We start from the raw sequence: 19738 nt of genomic DNA on the forward strand, positions 1-19738 counted from the left end.
TGCAAATAAAAATGGGACTTTGAAATGTAAAAGTGTACATGTAAAATCCTATGAAAAATAAATCCAATATGCTTCAATAAAAATTAATTTTGATACAAAAAAATATCTAAAACATATAATAATATTTTTTTTTAAAGAATTAATTGATTAAATATATGAAAATAAAATAAAATAATTCAATATTTGATTTCCTGTCGCCAAACTGTCTGCCTACACTCCAAATACTTTGTTATAATAATAATAATACTTTGTAAAAAGAATTTTCCGATAAAAGTTCAACAATATTGTGACAACATCACAGACAATACAACCGATATTCATGATTAAAGAAATACATGTTTTACAACTATCCTATAACAGTTTTAAGTTTGCCTACTAAACACTTGATGTCAAGAATTATTCTCCAGTCCAAAGTTCCTTGGCAATTCGTTGACCCTGTAATGGTGATGGCAGGACAAAACAGCTCAGGTAGTACATTGGTAACATACTCGTCATTCTCTGAGGTGACCCAGGTTTGTTTTCCTGTAAAACCACAAGTATCACCGTTTTCTCAATTGCTCTAGCCCTTTCAGCCTAGGATGTTACTTGTTTAATGCATGTTGCTTATTTCAACAAAAAGTACCCCAAATCATCGCAATGTTCTTTCTCAAATACCAGTTTCATCAGTAAAGTTCCATACAGTCTATAGTGGGGAGTTTGTCCCTTGCAGTCTGATATCCATTTCTTCTTGGTTTTTCTGGTCCATTTCCTCTTTGTATAAAGTCTGACAAAAATCATCAAAAGAATCACCAAAGATGATGCTCTTTAGGGCGCCGTGAACGAAGGAAAAACTGGAACCAGAGGAAAAAATCAACAATGAGACACCTCTAATCATGATCCACACAAATAATGTCACTTTAATGAGTTCACCTTTCCGTCTAGTGACTTTAAGTTTTTTCTTTAACTTTGAAATCAGTTTTCCTGATGTAACAAGCATTATTGATATATCAAAATGTACAAATAAACAAACAAACAAACAAACAAAGCAAACAAAACAAGTGACAAGGCTGAAAAATATTTTTCTTTATATCATACATAACATCAAACCATTTTGGTTGATACTGAATCTTTTAATCTTTTGTGTGGTCACATAGAATTCTGTTTATAAATAATGTAAATTTCTAACTGGATTGGGCTATATATAATTTTTTTTGTAAATTATATTAAAAACAGAAAAAGCATAATTTTACAGTTTGCATTGATAATTTGGATGAGAGTATTTGTGCAGGAAAATTAAGATAAAAGATTTGAAATTTTAAAAATTGCTGATCTGAAAGACGAATATGAAAATACCTGCGTGTAAACTTTTTGTATTTGCGCTTAAAAAATCTAGTTGCTATCTGCCAAGGTGAATACGTCTTTTCCTCCTTCTGCCTTCCTTCCTTTGCCAGTTTTTCACCGTACTGATGGAGGTTAGGATCATCATCAAATTGTTTCATCAATTCTCCTGTTTTGTCTGCTTAATGCAAAAAGATTGAGGCATTTGTGTAATAGAAAAGAAACTCTATTATTATTTTTTTTTCATCGGCTCATATAAGACACCTTGTTTAACAGAAGATATATTTACAATATGTTCATGTTTTGTCCATTATTTTGGGTTACTTTTCATTTAACATTGGTGTATATCTTCCTAATTTATAAGGGACTAACTATTCTCCTATAAAAACAAGGACACAATACACTACTCACTGCTAGATTTTTCTGTTTCGCCTGTCTGCCTGGTATCTTTGACACATTTTAAACATTTTTTTCTCATAATCAAGTCATTTGCCTTCCTATTCTTTTAAACAGTTTTCATGATGTGATTTTGCCATAATTAAAGAGAAAGGCAGAACATTTCCTCCACGACATTGACCTTTAACCTGGATCTACGGAAAAATCCATACAAATGGTGTCTGGGATCCCATCCTGCAACAACCATTCATTTGGTAACACAATACATGTATATACCACAGAAAGAACTTTTATGTGACCTCAGTGAGTTTCATCAAAGATATCAAGATAAAAAAGTACCATACCTCAGAAGCTCTCCTACAGCTGTTTAAAAACATCCCTATTGTAGGTTTCAAGAGAAAGCTAGTAAACTCAATTACCAAATTTAAAATGGCTGATAATTCCATGTTAAATATCTTATCAAGCTTTGAAAGTGTTGTGTACAAGGACTCAGACAACATGTGTCTCTTAAATTTGATTGTCAACATTCAAAATGGTCCCTGCTATGTATCTTGAAATTTCCGTCATATTCACAATATGTTCAAAAAGTTTCAAGAAGATTTCCGAAGAAAGTCTTGAAAAATATTGCAAACAAACATTATGTATCCGAATTAAAAAATCGTGGCCGAGGGCAATCTTGAAAATTCAAGCTTCAAAAGTAGCATTTGCAACACATACTAAATTTATCAGTAAAGTTTAAAGAAGATTCCTTCCTGAGGTCTGAAACAGCAGTAACAGTCTTCAAATATCAAATTTCAAAATGGTTGTGATGGCCATCTTGAAAACTGGGAAAGTTTAAAAAAGGATGTGCACTATCAAATCCTCACTGTGCATCTGCCAAATTTTTCTTTATGACGATCCTTTCCGTTACATATTCAGGAAGTGTAGTGGATGAAGGGACAAAAAAAGTGATGGACGGAGTAAGGAACAAGCTGAAAATTAAGTCTTAACATGATAGAAATTACCTGTGCCATTGGCCATTGCATTGACAGCATGCCTGTACTCCTCCAACTTGAGCTCGAAGGCTTCCATTGTGGTATTGATAAAAATATACATATAACAGGACGGCTCTGACGATACTGTGTGTACATTGTGGAAAGCAGCAGCAGGCACCTTCATAAACAAACAATAAAATACCATATCAATACATCACCTCTCACTACATTCTTGCGTTAATATTGATATCACCACATCATATATATAGATATATGCAGCTTCACAAACAACAAAATTGTTATTCAGATATACAGACTTTTGTGTGAGTGGTTACCAGTGGTGTAGTGAAGAATCAATGACCTTGTTCTGGGTCTGGGGTTGGAGAACAGAAACCCTGAGAAAAAGGGATAAGTTTTACTGTTAATTTACAAGATGGCTGCCCACTAACTATAATTTTATTTATTAAATTAAAGAATCTAACACATGTATATCAGGAAAAATCCATCTGATATGTAGCAGTAACAGCCTTTGGCTTACATTGACTGTTAAGCATTAAGTATGGTCAAGCTTCTCTGTGTAATGTGGTAACATACTGGTATGTCGATAGACTATAACCAATTACTGCCGTTTTTCTTGATGTCCACACAGAAAGAGCCTGGTTGCTCTTATCATGCCAAAGGAAATCGTCGGTTTCATTATAGACGTTTCGACATGCTTATCCAAGGTTTTTGTTTCTCTACATGTGTGAATTATAAACTACCATTGTAAATACAAGATAGCTAGATCAAGTTAAGTTAAGTTAAGTTAAGTTAATAATGGACACAGGCAGAACAATGCCTCTATGTCCATATCTAAAATTGATATATCATACAATTTAGGAGGAAATAAATCTTTACATAGTGACTTAGCAATTTACGGTTTTGAGAGATCAAATTATTGTTCATCATGAAAGATTGAGATATAGGTCTATTTATATTTCAGTGCTTAATATGGTATAACTTTCCTGGCTTAAATGTCTCGTTTTCTACTGATGCGAACAATTTTTCTGTTCCATGGTGGTCCTCGAACCCGATAGATGTAGGCTTCAGATTCTTGTTCTTTTCTTTTTGCCTCTTTATATAATTTACTTTCCTTTTCTCCTTCTAATTTAAGATCAAGGTTACTGCGGCTGATATACCTAGTACAAGTAGGTCAGAATCTGTCTATCTAATCTCCTAGTTCTACCTGTATAATTACAGAATAGGCCTTTACAGCAAAATATATATTATGATTCAAATACTGGCCCCTTGTGTAATTTGGTTGAAGTCTGACCAGCTGTTCTGGAACAGTAGACATGATTTTTTGAAAAATTGACAAATGGAATGAGGACAGCAGCAGATAAAAAAAAAAAAGACTGACATTTTGCCATTGAGGCGAGCTAGAAATTAATCAACCCATTACTGTTCATCAAGTGAAAGTATTTTGAAAGATTTTCGACAATACCTGAATCTGTTGTCCCTCCGTAAGTGTATAGTTTTTTTTCTTGTCTACAATCTCCACGATCACTTTGCCTTTTAGAAGCGTAATGCTTGTGTTGCCAAGGTCAGGCTGTATGTAGTTTTCCAGTGTAAGTCCTGAAAATAAACACATGTTTACTATGAATCTATTTTATTGTATTCAAATTTAAAAATATATAACAACGCAGCATCACATCTTTATCAGGGTGTGTTGAGACACATGTAGATTAAAAATATGCATCACCCTACTCTTGATCTGGAAATGGAACTTCCCAATACAAATCCTCTTTATTCTGAGCAACAAAACAGTTTTCTGTTCCAAATGGTTAAGATACATACTACTGACCACAACTAAGAGACCCTGACTGACTGACCAACACGTCCGATAAAGTAAAGAAATAAAGTAACTGATAAAGTATGCTTTGGGTCACTTGGTGTCTAAATATCTTTTATGTTTTTTTCTTTTTTTTTTTTGCATTTTCCAACAACTAACATACATGAAGTGAAGTTTGAAAAATAAAATTAAACATGATATTGTATTTTTATGCGATACCTGGAAAATCTGCTACAAACACAACATCAGTGTAGTTTGATGAGCTACTAAGTTCATCCTGAATCTCTGAGAGTTTCTTTCTCCAATCAGACAGATGAGTCAGTAAAGGAAAACTAAAGGAAACCTTTGAGAATGGTCCCCAGTGCGCTCGAAGTAGGTCAACCTTGGGGTCATATACCCTACAACATAAACAACACAAATTTATATCGACGTAACTCTAAAAGTACCCTATCCTGGAACTGAGTCTGAGGTGAAGGATATTATTGGCAAATTCAATCTCGGTTGCAACATTGGAAATGATGCTCAAGTCTAAACTCTTTGTCCTTCTAATGGACAGTTAGTGTCCAAGTACAATGAGTTCTTACCTTTGCTGGAAGCGGTCATTGAGAGACCTCCATACATCTAAATATAACTCGACACTGGTGATATTGTACTCGGTCAAACGGTCAGCTATGCATGTCATTACAATGAGTTCTTACCTATGCTGGAACATTGAGAGACCTCCATATATATAACTCGACATTGGTGATATTGTACTCGGTCAAACGGTCAGCTATGCATGTCATTACAATGAGTTCTTACCTATGCTGGAAGCGGTCATTGAGAGACCTCCATACATCTAAATATAACTCGACATTGGTGATATTGTACTCGGTCAAACGGTCAGCTATGCATGTCATTACAATGAGTTCTTACCTTTGCTGGAAGCGGTCATTGAGAGACTTCCATACATCTAAATATAACTCGACATTGGTGATATTGTACTCGGTCAAACGGTCAGCTATGCACGTCATATATTGCTTAACCATGTCAGCATGACTTGACCACCGGTTATTTCTTCCTGGTGCCCAAGCCTACAGAAGTAAATGTTGGATCTAAACATATGTAATTGCATTCAATGATGAATGACTGACCATCTCAATAGTATTGATGTTAGCCATGCAAATTTAAACTATATATCATCATTATCAATGCAATATTTCTTCGATGTATTCTCGACCTCTGACTTACTACACTTCAGTGTGTACACTAATGATCAACGTGAGATATCTGGCTTGCTACACTTTAATGTCTTACTAGACTAAAGCACAATCTATGCCAGTAGGAATGCACTTTTTTAGAGCTTATACTTGCCTCCAGTAAAGAACTTATCCTCAAGTTTTCTAAGAATAACAGTAATGCTTCTGAGTGAATGCAAAAATGAGATTTTTTTTTTTTGTCTTATCTTATCTTATCTTAAATATCACTACACCAATCTGACAGACAGAAAGAAAACTAACAATTGTCAAAATCTCATTTGAAAACCCTATCCTTTGTTTGCCTAAAATGTTATACTTTAAACTCAGTTCATAAAACTCTTTCAATAATTCAAACTTTTCTAGGATCCGGTAAATAGAATTGAATCCTTATTGAAAGGCCTGAAACTTACTTGTGGATCTAGGAAGCCCTGTTCACCAGTGTCACGGTCGTGGTAGGCGATACGGACATGCTGTGTGGACCAGGAATGTACCATCATATCCCATGAATACCCGTACAGGCCATTAGTCCATGTGTTATAACCCTGTAATTATTCAAATCAATGGCTCAAACAAACGATCACTCAGGGATCCTGCGTGATATGTATTTATGCTCTGAAAATATCATTTGATTAGCGCTGGCCAATGGTCAGTCACATCTGTAGTCTCAACGGCCAAACTGACTACTGGATTCTAGATTTTAAAGTGACTATAAAATTTGTTACCTTGGTGATGCCGTGGGAGTATGGTAGAAACAACTGGGTACTCAGGTAGAGAATGGCCACACAGGAGAAGAATTTATGGCGGAGACTCGGTGTGGAACTACAAGTTGACTTAGGATATGCGGAGATACCCTGTAAATGGACAAAATCGGGATAATGCATCAATGTTTCTCGTGTGGATTAACAAACTAAGAGGCAAAGAATTAGTTCGGATTTGTAGGTCATTGTCACAGATATTTTGATCTATCTATTCATTTTAACATATTTTACGCCCACTATTACGTCTCCAGTCACAGAAGGAACACTTGTCTTTCATACTGTCCTTACGCTACAGTAAGTGCACAGTGTTCAAAAATCAGGAAATGGATATATTACAGGCCAATGAAATATGATTTGATGCTAGTTCTTCAAATTAAATCAAATACATTTAAATTTTACACCTCTGCTTATTCAAAAAGCACATTCAGTGTAATATCCAGTCTGTTTTGATATACCCTACGAAAATATGTAACAAGTGAACAGACAGACACAAACATAAAACTGACAGTTTGTGGTACTTCCCCTTTTCCTTCAACAGCAAATTCAAACTGCCTTGCTCCGTTTTTCCTTATTTTATTTTTACCCTATTTACTTATTCATGTTGTAAGAGATCACTGTTTCTTGGGGATCCAAATTTCACTATTTTCAGCTTGAAATTAACAGAGAAAACGGTAGATCCTATTTTTGATGAAAAACAACTAATTTTTTATTTTATAAACTTCTGGTACATCACTTTTGGAAAATAGCAAATGACTTGAACTCTGTGAAAAACGTAAACCTTTGGTAAAACTGCAAAAAATACAAAAATACAAACAAGATTATCAGTGACACTGACAAATGCTCCTGGAAAAACAGCTTAATTCGGCATGAATGTTTGACAAAGGGCAGTAATTCTGTAATTAAAATGTTGCTGTCCCTGAATTTGATATGCTGCACATTCTCTCAATATGACCAACATCTACAAAAGTTTCATGATCCTAGTTTTAATGGAAGAAAAGCTATGTTCATGACACAAAATTTCAACAAAGGGCAATAACTCTGTACTGTGGGGTCATGGCCCCTGACCTTGCTCCACTGCACCCTGCTTTTGTATGACTTGTGTATACATCATGTTTCAATATCCTTGTTTAAAAAAAAGCAGGCAAAGTTATGCTCTGGACACAAAATTTAAACAAAGGGTAATAATACCATAATAGAGAGGTCAAAGGCCCTAAATTTGATACATTACACATCCCCTTAGTATGACTAATGTATTCACAAATTTTCATGATCCTTGCTTAACTATAGGCAAAGTTATGCTCCGGACATAAAAGAACAGACAGAAAGAAGGACATTTGAAGGATGGACAAGACAGCGACTATATGCTCCCCTGAAAATTTTCAGGGAGCCAAAAAAAACACTGCTCGAAAAGGCCAGAAAAATTTGAACCTGTGAAAAAAACATGAACTTTGGTAAAATTGAAAAAAAAAAAGATATTTGCAGCATGCTACAGTTTAAACAAACAACAACATGTTCTATACCTCTTGTTTGTTTGTCTGTGACTTGACCAACTTGTATACACAATGGCTATTTGGTTGTAAGTCCTCTGCTGACTTTGCGCCACCTGGTGAGGGACACCATTGTAATAATCTCCTTGGCCAATCAGGATAGCAGAACAATGGGAGGGTAGCCAGCATTGTGTACGAAAACATCCCTGTAGATAAAATTTTCATGTTATAATTTAAAGTTTCAGCTTCAAAGAATATTCTCATCCTAAAAATGCCCTTCATTTGTAGAAAAATTTACAACTTTCATAATTTAAAAATTTGAGGTAATTTCTTTGTCTCTTTGCTTTCCTGTAGATGTTTAACCTTTGTCACAACAAACTTTTCAGTTCAACAAAGAAAGTTATTCAAAAGTTGTGGTACTAACCATGAATTATTTTTGAAGCAATTTCAATTGACAAATTATGAATCATCTTACACAGTATCACTATGAAATGAACATGAAATTTTTTATTTCAGTGAAATAAAAGGAAAACAGTGTAAAATAATACATGCAGACAATCTTAATTTTATCTTACACAGACCTATGTTAAACATCTGGGAGTTCATCAAATGGAAAGATCCCCCGAAGAACATAGCTGCCGGTCTCGTCTTGTCAAAAAACAGGAAGAATCCAACAAACATATCGAGTGTGAGTCCCCCGATGTGGACTATGTACAGGTCGATCTGGTCATCTGTCAGCAGTAACCTACAACACCAACCAGGATTTATGTTTGAATTTTATGTACCGTTTAAGAATACTGACGTGGCAAAATAAGGATGTGGTATGTTTACCTTGCCACTTTACAAGACATCAGATCTAAGTTGCATGAAAAAGCGACCTTGACCTTTTGGAACTTATAAATCTCCAGTGCATGTCTCGAAGACCCGATCATTGATTTTGGGGGAAAGTTTTTAATTTTAATCAATTTTCTGGACTTATTCATATTTCGTTGAAAGTTTAGGAAGGAACTCAACCATGTTACTTTCCTTTTCCAGATAGCATCGCTATTTTCCCGAAGTCCTGATGTATGTTATTACATAAATATACCAGATGAAAATAAACACAAGCTCTCTAATAAATATAAACTTTATTTATTTTACAACAATTGAGAAACAGCTTATGTCAACTTATACTAATCACTCTTGTTGGCCCGGATGTAAGCGTGCGAGGGGTCTTATTGTGGGAGGAAACCGGAGTACCCGGGGAAAACCCACATGATCGGGCAGGTGACCCCTTACTTTTTCATGTCCGTTCCCGGAATCGAACCCCGGTCGGCTAAGTGAAAGGCGAGTGCGTTACCACTGCGCCACCCAACCACCCACAAGCTCTCTGCTTTATTTCACTTATGAAAATGTCTATCCTCAGATAAGATTTACTCTGTATGATTTTCAAATTAATTTTTACACAGTCACAATCTTTAAATACTGATGTCATCAATTGCACAGAGGTCACAGAAGTGGAAAGGGAAATAAAAAGTTGTCGTTTACATAGATGTCTTAACCTCTGCATAGGTGCAAGAAGACACGAGACTAGACACATGTGACTAGAGGAGGTGTGGCTAACACAAACACAATGTAAGGTGGAAGAACATACATACAGTTCAATCCGCATGCAGTATGAATGTGAAAATAATTTCTTTCCATAATTTCTAAAGATTTTACTATCATACATTGGACCCAGGTCAATGTCAAGAAAAGTTATATTTATATATATATATATATATATATATATATACAGCCAGTACTACAAGCCAATATAGACCTTACTGATACAGTGGGGTATATATAAATAGCTCGCCAGTATGTCACTGACCTGAAGGGATCAAACACCCATTTACTGGACAGGTACTGCATAGAGTAGCCTGATACCCAATCCATGTCTAGCTTCTTCAGTCCAGCTATGAAGTATACCAGGAATATCTGTAATGTAAACACAACTCCTGTTTTTATCATGGAATCAACTTTTACAATTCACTACTTAATCAGAAAAATTTTGCAGCAAATATGTCTATAGGATGAAAATAAAATAATGGCTGACAGTTTGATGTTGAAGCTGAAATATATGTACTTTAATACAGAGAAGGACAAATTTGATACTGGACACAGAAAACACTAAGCTAAAATTTCACAATATACAGCTGTAACTCTTTGTCCAGAGAGCTACCTTCACTATGAATGATAAGAAAATTCCTTATAGAAACAAGATATCTCATTAATGATCTTTACTGAAGGGACCAAGCGGAATCTACATAAACAATTTGAAATTTGAAAAAAAAAAAAAAAACTAGAACTGATATTCAGAGAATAACTAATACCCCCTACAAATTGACCACTATATACTAAATTTGGTCAAAACTCCATGAAAAATGTCAAAAACAGTTGAAAATTAATTTTTGGCATTCCCTAATACTTCTATAGAGTTAGGTAAAAATCTCAACCAACAAGAGGCCATAATTTGCCTCAGTATATTTGTCATGATGATAAAACATAAAAAATGATGTTTGGCACTCCCTAATTGCCCTATAGACCAAATTTTGTTGAAATTTTGTTGAAATAAGCCAATATTTTAATTTCAACCAATCAGAGGCCACATTTGCCTTAGCATGGTTGTCATGGCAATGAAACACATACAGTGGTATTTGGTATCCCCTTATATCCGTATATACCAGATTTGGTCAAAATCAAATAATATTTAAATTTTAACCTATCAGAGGCCAAGAAAATGTTACCATGGTTACAGTTTCTGAAATACCCAATGTATCCTCCTACTACTGGTCTGTTGAATAACCAAGGACTGGTTATTTGCAGTTAAATCTTACTTACAGTTACCAGTTACCATGGCAACTAAAATTACGGCCAAAATAAATTTCAAAATTTTGCTTAACCAATTTATGAGCCTCAAGGTGACTAAAAATTTTATTCATAAAAAATATGACTGCAATTCCTTTTTTCAGATACAGGTAAAATCAGTTCAAATCAGCAGTGGAATTTCCCCTGAGGAGTTATGCCCTAAAACATGACTGCTTTTCAGCAGGATGTTTCAGACCAACTTTGGTTAAAAACTCAAAAAAAAAAAAAAAGAAAAATTATATGAAATTTCCATCATTTTGACATCCCACATAAATTTCTTAGTTATGTTTGGTGCACTTTTACCTGTGATCTGAGGAGTGTGTAGTTCCATAGAGGTACGTGACAGTTTCTTATCTGAGGCCTCAGCAGTCCATCCAGTGACCTGTTTTCACAAAAAAATAAAAAAAACAGACTGATTAATTTATGATTGTGGAATGAAACTTTAATATTTTTAAGGCATTAAAATCACATTCAAAATTTGAGAAATTTAGCCCTTACTGTCTGAGTGATATTGCGACCCAGGTTGTTCAAAGGCTGGTAGGAGAGAAGCAGTGGTTAGTGAAAAATTTTAAACATGAATTAAACAAAATTGACAACATTCTTTACCACTTCAGAGCTGTATGTTGAGACAGACTAGATTGATATTATTTTGAGACTTTATATTGCATTTAACACTCTTGTTTGTGCAATGGTGACAATTAAAATTTTTCACTAACAACTGGTTAGATCTTATTTTTGAACAACCGGGACAAGACCAATTTATTGCAAATATCCGCAAACAAAGGCGATGTTACACTACAGGACTTAAGTTTCTATTATATAAGAAACATCTGGCCAGGACTTTAAAAGAGTGATATTAAGAAATGCTAACAGAATTTTAATTGGGGAGAATTTAACACAAAACAAGATGAGGGGTTTTAACCGGGGCCGAAGTGATGACCGAGGGCAATGTTTCCTTGTGTGCAGTAACTACTAATTTAGCTTTCAAGGTGATCTAAAAAGCCTGTATCAACTATAGAGTAAGTACCTGTATCTGTTGGCATCACACAGCAGTAGTATGAATGCCATGAGTCCGTAGAGATAGGAATGGTTGTTCCAGCTTGTTTTGTCCAGCAGAAACACATACCAGTAAGTCACCAAGAAAGCTACGCAGCTCAGTCTGTATAACAGACCAAGCATGATCCCTATTGCACCTGTATGGAATTAGCAAATGTAGATTATGATCAACCAAGCATGACCTCCATAATATCATAATGCCTTCAATAATATAACTGACTTAGCACAATATATAACATCAATAATGATCTATATAATCAATCAAGCATGACCCCTATGAATGTTCAATCAACAAAGCATGACCACCAAATTGAATGACATCTAAATCTTTCTAACCAATCTATACAGCATACATATAAGCAAGACTGTTTCTTCTTACCAAACAACATGATGAGGTAAACGACATACATCCACTTAAGGGGGAGGGGCTGGAGCCAGTCAAATAAAGGAAAATAACAAACAGAGTTGTCTCCCCAGCGAGAGTCAGCCACAGCCATCCCTCTCTCCTGGGGAATGTCAATCACCATCAAGAGACCTACAAAGACAGAAAATCAACCATTGTACCAGCAGTTTTTGACATTATTACATCAAGTTCTATTTATACAGTTTTCAAAGCTTTGTCCATTAGCAAAGAGTAAGAGACTTTTGAGTCATTTATGTCGTTATAAACATAATTAAGGACAAAGATAAATCATGTCTCATATGCAATTCTGTACTGTGATTAGGATGTTGTTTCAATATTTTAGCAAATTTGACCTTTGTATTGTGGATCAAGGTTATCTGGTCCTTCAATTTTTTTTAAACTGAGGTAATGACAATGAAATCAGCAAAGGTATTAAGCATCAAATATGTCAAACTCAACATTAGTCCCTGTGGAAACTTCACATCAGGCCCTGAGGAAGCTTTACATCAGGACCTGGGGAAACTCCACATCAGGCCCTGAGGAAGCTTTACATCAGGACCTGGGGAAACTCCACATCAGGCCCTGAGGAAGCTTTACATCAGGTCCTGTGGAAACTCCACATCAGGCCCTGAGGAAGCTTAACTTCAGGCCCTGTGGAAACTTTACATCAGGCCCTGGGTAAGCTTTACATCAGGCCCTGGGGAAGCTTAACTTCAGGCCCTTGGGAAACTTTACATCAGGCCCTGGGGAAGCTTTACATCAGGACCTGGGGAAACTCCACATCAGGCCCTGGGGAAGCTTAACTTCAGGCCCTGGGGAAACTTTACATCAGGCCCTAGGGAAGCTTTACATCAGGCCCTGGGGAAGCTTTACATCAGGCACTGGGGAAGCTTAACTTCAGGCCTTTGGGAAGCTTTACATCAGACCCTCGGATAACTCCACATCAGGCCCTGGGGAAACTTTACATCAGGACCTGTGGAAGCTTCACATCAGGACCTGTGGAAGTTTTACATCAGGCCCTGGGGGAGCTTTACATCAGGACCTGTGGAAGCTTTACATAAGGCCCTGAGGAAGCTTTACATCAGGCCCTGGGAAGCTTTACATCAGGCCCTGGGGAAGCTTAACTTCAGGCCCTGGGGAAACTTTACATCAGGCCCTGGGGAAGCTTTACGTCAGGACCTGGGGAAACTCCACATCAGGCCCTGGGGAAGCTTAACTTCAGGCCCTGGGGAAGCTTTACATCAGGCCGTAGGGATTTACATCAGGCCCTGGGGAAGGCCCTTTTCAGGAGCCTCAGGGGGAAGCTTTACATCAGGCCCTGGGGAAGCTTTACATCAGGCTCTGAGGAAGCTTTACATCAGGCCGTAGGGAAGCTTTAATTCAGGACCTGAGGAAGCTTTACATCAGGCCCTGGGGAAGCTTTACATCAGGCCCTGGGGAAGCTTTACATCAGGCTCTGAGGAAGCTTTACATCAGGCCCTGGGGAAGCTTTACATCAGGCTCTGAGGAAGCTTTACATCAGGCCCTGGGATAACTCCACATCAGGCCCTGGGGAAACTCCACATCAGCACCCTGGAAGTTGGTGTGTTTTGGTGTGTTTTATTGTTTTGGTGTGTTTACTTGTTTTGTTGTGTTCTATTGTTGGTGTGTTTTATTTTTTTGGTGTGTATTATTGTTGGTGTGTTTTGGTGTGTTTTATTGTTTTGGTGTGTTTTATTGTTGGTGTGTTTTATTGTTGGTGTGTTTTATTGTTGGTGTGTTTTATTGTTGGTGTGTTTTATTGTTTTGGTGTGTTTTATTGTTTTGGTGTGTTTTATTGTTGGTGTGTTTTATGTGTTTTATTGTTGGTGTGTTTTATTGTTTTGGTGTGTTTTATTGTTTTGGTGTGTTTTATTGTTGGTGTGTTTTATTGTTTTGGTGTGTTTTATTGTTTTGGTGTGTTTTATTGTTGGTGTGTTTTATTGTTGGTGTGTTTTATTGTTTTGGTGTGTTTTATTGTTTTGGTGTGTTTTATTGTTGGTGTGTTTTATTGTTGGTGTGTTTTATTGTTTTGGTGTGTTTTATTGTTTTGGTGTGTATTATTGTTGGTATGTTTTATTGTTGGTGTGTTTTATTGTTGATGTGTTTTATTGTTTTGGTGTGTTTTATTGTTGGTGTGTTTTATTGTTGGTGTGTTTTATTGTTGGTGTGTTTTGGTGTGTTTTATTGTTTTGGTGTGTTTACTTGTTTTATTGTTGGTGTGTTTTATTTTTGGTGTGTTTTATTGTTTTGGTGTGTTTTATTGTTGGTGTGTTTTATTGTTGGTGTGTTTTATTTTTGGTGTGTTTTATTGTTTTGGTGTGTTTTATTGTTTTGGTGTGTTTTATTGTTGGTGTGTTTTATTGTTGGTGTGTTTTATTGTTGGTGTGTTTTGGTGTGTTTTATTGTTTTGGTGTGTTTTATTGTTGGTGTGTTTTATTGTTTTGGTGTGTTTTATTGTTGGTGTGTTTTATTGTTGGTGTGTTTTATTGTTGGTGTGTTTTATTGTTTTGGTGTGTTTTATTGTTTTGGTGTGTTTTATTGTTGGTGTGTTTTATTGTTGGTGTGTTTTATTGTTTTGGTGTGTATTATTTTTGGTGTGTTTTATTGTTGGTGTGTTTTATTGTTTTGGTGTGTTTTATTGTTGGTGTGTATTATTGTTGGTGTGTTTTATTGTTGGTGTGTTTTATTTTTGGTGTGTTTTATTGTTGGTGTGTTTTATTTTTGGTGTGTTTTATTGTTTTGGTGTGTTTTATTGTTGGTGTGTTTTATTGTTGGTGTGTTTTATTGTTTTGGTGTGTTTTATTGTTTTGGTGTGTTTTATTTTTGGTGTGTTTTATTGTTTTGGTGTGTTTTATTGTTTTGGTGTGTTTTATTGTTGATGTGTTTTATTGTTGGTGTGTTTTATTGTTGGTGTGTTTTATTGTTGGTGTGTTTTATTTTTGGTGTGTTTTATTTTTTTTGTGTTTTTTTTTTTTTGTGTGTTTTATTGTTTTTGTGTGTTTTATTGTTTTGGTGTGTTTTATTGTTTTGGTGTGTATTATTGTTGGTGTGTTTTATTGTTGGTGTGTTTTATTGTTGGTGTGTTTTATTGTTGGTGTGTTTTGGTGTGTTTTATTGTTTTGGTGTGTTTACTTGTTTTGTTGTGTTCTATTGTTGGTGTGTTTTATTTTTTTGGTGTGTATTATTGTTGGTGTGTTTTGGTGTGTTTTATTGTTTTGGTGTGTTTTATTGTTGGTGTGTTTACCTGTTTTGTTGTGTTTTATTGTTTTGGTGTGTATTATTGTTGGTGTGTTTTATTGTTGGTGTGTTTTATTGTTTTGGTGTGTTTTGGTGTGTTTTATTGTTTTGTTGTGTTTACTTGTTTTGTTGGTGTGTTTTATTGTTGGTGTATTTTATTGTTTTGGTGTGTGTTATTGTTTTGGTGTGTATTATTGTTGGTGTGTTTTGGTGTGTTTTATTGTTTTGGTGTGTTTTATTGTTGGTGTGTTCTATTGTTGGTGTGTTTTATTGTTGATGTGTTTTATTGTTTTGGTGTGTTTTATTGTTTTGGTGTGTATTATTGTTGTGTATACATGTGTTGTCTATTGTTGATGTATACATGTGTTGTCTATTGTTGGTGTGTACATGTGTTGTCTGTCTATTGTTGGTGTACATGTGTTGTCTATTGTTGGTGAATACATGTGTTGTCTTTTGTTGTTGTATACATGTGTTGTCTATTGTTGGTGTATACATGTGTTGTCTATTGTTGGTGTGTACATGTGTTGTCTGTCTATTGTTGGTGTACATGTGTTGTCTATTGTTGGTGCATACATGTGTTGTCTATTGTTGTTGTATACATGTGTTGTCTATTCTTGGTGTATACATGTGTTGTCTATTGTTGGTGTACATGTGTTGTCTGTGTATTGTTTGTGTACATGTGATGTCTATTGTTGGTGTATACATGTGTTGTCTATTGTTGGTGTTTACATGTGTTGTCTATTGTTAGTGTATACATGTGTTGTCTGTGTATTGTTGGTGTACATGTGTTGTCTATTGTTGGTGTGTACATGTGTTGTCTGTGTATTGTTGGTGTATACATGTGTTGTCTATTGTTGGTGTATACATGTGTTGTCTATTGTTGGTGTATACATGTGTTGTCTATTGTTGGTGTATACATGTGTTGTCTATTGTTGGTGTATACATGTGTTGTCTGTCTATTGTTGATGTGTACATGTGTTGTCTGTCTATTGTTGGTGTACATGTGTTGTCTATTGTTGGTGCATACATGTGTTGTCTATTGTTGTTGTATACATGTGTTGTCTATTGTTGGTGTATACATGTGTTGTCTACTGTGTGTGTACGTGTGTTGTCTGTCTACTGTTGTCACATGATAACATATCTCCACTCCACTGGTGTATACATGTGTTGTCTGTGTATTGTTGGTGTACATTTGTTGTCTGTGTATTGTTTGTGTACATGTGATGTCTATTGTTGGTGTATACATGTGTTGTCTATTGTTGGTGTGTACATGTGTTGTCTATTGTTGGTGTGTACATGTGTGTTGTCTATTGTTAGTGTATACATGTGTTGTCTATTGTTGGTGTGTACATGTGTTGTCTATTGTTGATGTGTACATGTGTTGTCTGTGTATTGTTGGTGTATACATGTGTTGTCTATTGTTGGTGTATACATGTGTTGTCTATTGTTGGTGTATACATGTGTTGTCTATTGTTGATGTATACATGTGTTGTCTATTGTTGGTGTATACATGTGTTGTCTATTGTTTGTGTACATGTGTTGTCTGTGTATTGTTGTACATGTGTTGTCTATTGTTGGTGAATACATGTGTTGCCTGTGTATTGTTGGTGTACATGTGTTGTCTGTGTATTGTTGGTGTACATGTGTTGTCTGTGTATTGTTGGTGTACATGTGTTGTCTGTGTATTGTTGGTGTACATGTGTTGTCTGTGTATTGTTGGCGTACGTGTGTTGTCTGTGTATTGTTGGGGTACATGTGTTGTCTGTGTATTGTTGGTGTATACATGTGTTGTCTGTGTATTGTTGGTGTACATGTGTTGTCTGTGTATTGTTTGTGTACATGTGATGTCTATTGTTGGTGTATACATGTGTTGTCTATTGTTGGTGTATACATGTGTTGTCTATTGTTAGTGTATACATGTGTTGTCTATTGTTGATGTATACATGTGTTGTCTTTTATTGGTGTATACATGTGTTGTCTATTGTTGGTGTGTACATTGTTGGTGTGTACATGTGTTGTCTGTCTATTGTTGGTGTACATGTGTTGTCTATTGTTGGTGCATACATGTGTTGTCTATTGTTGTTGTATACATGTGTTGTCTATTGTTGGTGTATACATGTGTTGTCTATTGTTGGTGTACATGTGTTGTCTGTGTATTGTTTGTGTACATGTGATGTGTTGGTGTATACTATTGTTGGTGTATACATGTGTTGTCTGTGTATTGTTTGTGTACATGTGATGTCTATTGTTGGTGTATACATGTGTTGTCTATTGTTGGTGTATACATGTGTTGTCTGTGTATTGTTAGTGTATACATGTGTTGTCTATTGTTGGTGTATACATGTGTTGTCTATTGTTGGTGTATACATGTGTTGTCTATTGTTGGTGTATACATGTGTTGTCTGTCTATTGTTGATGTGTACATGTGTTGTCTGTCTATTGTTGGTGTACATGTGTTGTCTATTGTTGGTGCATACATGTGTTGTCTATTGTTGTTGTATACATGTGTTGTCTATTGTTGGTGTATACATGTGTTGTCTACTGTTTGTGTGTACATGTGTTGTCTGTCTACTGTTGTCACATGATAACATATCTCCACTCCACTTGGACATGATAAAGAAATACTCACCAATATGTGATGAACACAGCTTGTCGACAGGGAGAATCATCATGAGACAGATACGTATTGTATTGATTACTTAATATTGTCTAGGTCTTCTTCTTAATGTGAAAGGTTTCTCAGTGTGAAACTGATCAGCAAGATACCTTATCAGTACAGATAACACTTCAGTATTGTCATATTGAAACTACATATCATACAAATTTAGAAGGAGTGAGTGGATGTGGCTTGTAGATAGTCTTAAATATGGTCTTTGTTACTCAGCTGACAGAACATGCTTCTTTGGCTCAGTTGGTGCAGACAAACAATTATTATGCCACACACCCAGGTTTGATTTCTGGTCGGGGCACTTGAAAGGAAAATGTGTATTTTCCTTTTTTACTTCACACAAATAACACATGTATACAAAGCATAACCTATGTCTTTAAATAACATCGAAGAGATTTCCTGAAATAATATGTTTGTGCATAAGGTATAAAAATGATTGAGTATGACCATATAGAGATTAATAAAAAATACTGCTTTTAAGTCTAGATGAATTGAACCGTGGTAATTAGTACGAATTTTAAAAATTACATAAAATAATACATAATTAATTATGTAATGTTTACAATTCTTATGAATTTTCCCTATCTTGTTTACAGGTGAGAATATCTATGTTTTATAGCTAATTATCGCCATACTTCTCAAACTCATTCTTCATAATACTCTTAACTACACATGAGAATTACAAGAAAGTAGAAAAAAAAAACCTGGTAATTTGGGGAGAAAATTGGGAGGGTGGACTGGATAAAAAATATCTTGATGCTTAGAAATTTTTGCTTGTTGATACTGTACCATCTAAGTTATCTGGGTAATGTTAGCTAGATACAAATGGTTGCTCCGCTGTTTGTGCAGGTAAGTGATAAGAACATTTCCAAAATTCTTAAGTAAATATATTCACTGAACTTCAGCCATCAAACTAACATTGCAAATTTTTAAGATGTACAATAGAATGAATGCATCCTGACAAAAGAGAACATTTCATTTACAGAATTCTTTGTCAACAGAGAGTGTGCCTTACAAACTATTTGCATTAATATATATATATGTTTTGGATTTTCTGGGCATTTTAAAGCTTAATTTGAAGTTGATAACATTATCAGGGACCCAAAGGTTTGTTATGTGATGTTACAAGTAACCTTTGACATCATGTCTGATTGTAATTTGTTATAATCTATTTTTATCACATAATCTGACCTAAAGTAGTTTTGTTTTGTTTCAGTAAGATAAAGCAAAGAAGACTGAGCTGGTCATCTGTCAACCGTTTTGAAATTTCCTAAATCTTCTATGCCAAACTCCTTTAAGGAATCAGACCTAGATCTCAAGTGTAAAAATCCCACACAATCTGAGCCAAAGAAACATGCACTGTCAACTGAATGACAGATTGTTTTATACAATTTACAAGCCACATCAAAAACCAACTCCTCTGTTTTTCTTAATATTTCTTAAATTGTTCCTGTCAAGTGTCA

General features: G+C 35.3%; 1 protein-coding gene across 1 annotated transcript; it reads right to left on the reverse strand.

Moving 5' to 3' along the window:
• Nucleotides 1-44: 44 nt before the first annotated feature.
• Nucleotides 45-18276, reverse strand: LOC132561571 (vitamin K-dependent gamma-carboxylase-like). Its single transcript, XM_060226257.1, has 15 exons — nt 18237-18276; nt 12326-12481; nt 11918-12083; nt 11194-11272; nt 9854-9960; nt 8583-8746; nt 8035-8207; nt 6479-6607; nt 6167-6298; nt 5434-5591; nt 4738-4916; nt 4171-4301; nt 2718-2865; nt 1333-1495; nt 45-830 (listed from the first exon to the last, which is right to left on the reverse strand). The coding sequence occupies exons 1-15, from the start codon at nt 18274-18276 to the stop codon at nt 683-685; spliced, it is 2073 nt and encodes a 690-aa protein (XP_060082240.1). The 3' UTR covers nt 45-682.
• Between the last annotated feature and the right edge of the window lie 1462 nt (nt 18277-19738).

The sequence above is a fragment of the Ylistrum balloti genome, unplaced genomic scaffold (assembly GCF_031769215.1).
Source record: "Ylistrum balloti isolate Yb309-2 unplaced genomic scaffold, AGI_CSIRO_Ybal_v1 Utg371226, whole genome shotgun sequence".
In the NCBI taxonomy this organism is placed as follows: domain Eukaryota; kingdom Metazoa; phylum Mollusca; class Bivalvia; order Pectinida; family Pectinidae; genus Ylistrum; species Ylistrum balloti.

Bases quoted from the DNA above. Each gene is read 5' to 3' on its own strand.
- LOC132561571 (XM_060226257.1), bottom strand. From the start codon at position 18,276: ATGATTCTCCCTGTCGACAAGCTGTGTTCATCACATATTG. The intron at 4,302-4,737 runs GTATCGCATAAA...GTTTATTTTCAG, and splicing joins GTTTGTAGCAGATTTTCCAG to GACTTACACTGGAAAACTAC. The intron at 831-1,332 runs GTATTTTCATAT...CTCTGGTTCCAG, and splicing joins TACAAAAAGTTTACACGCAG to TTTTTCCTTCGTTCACGGCG.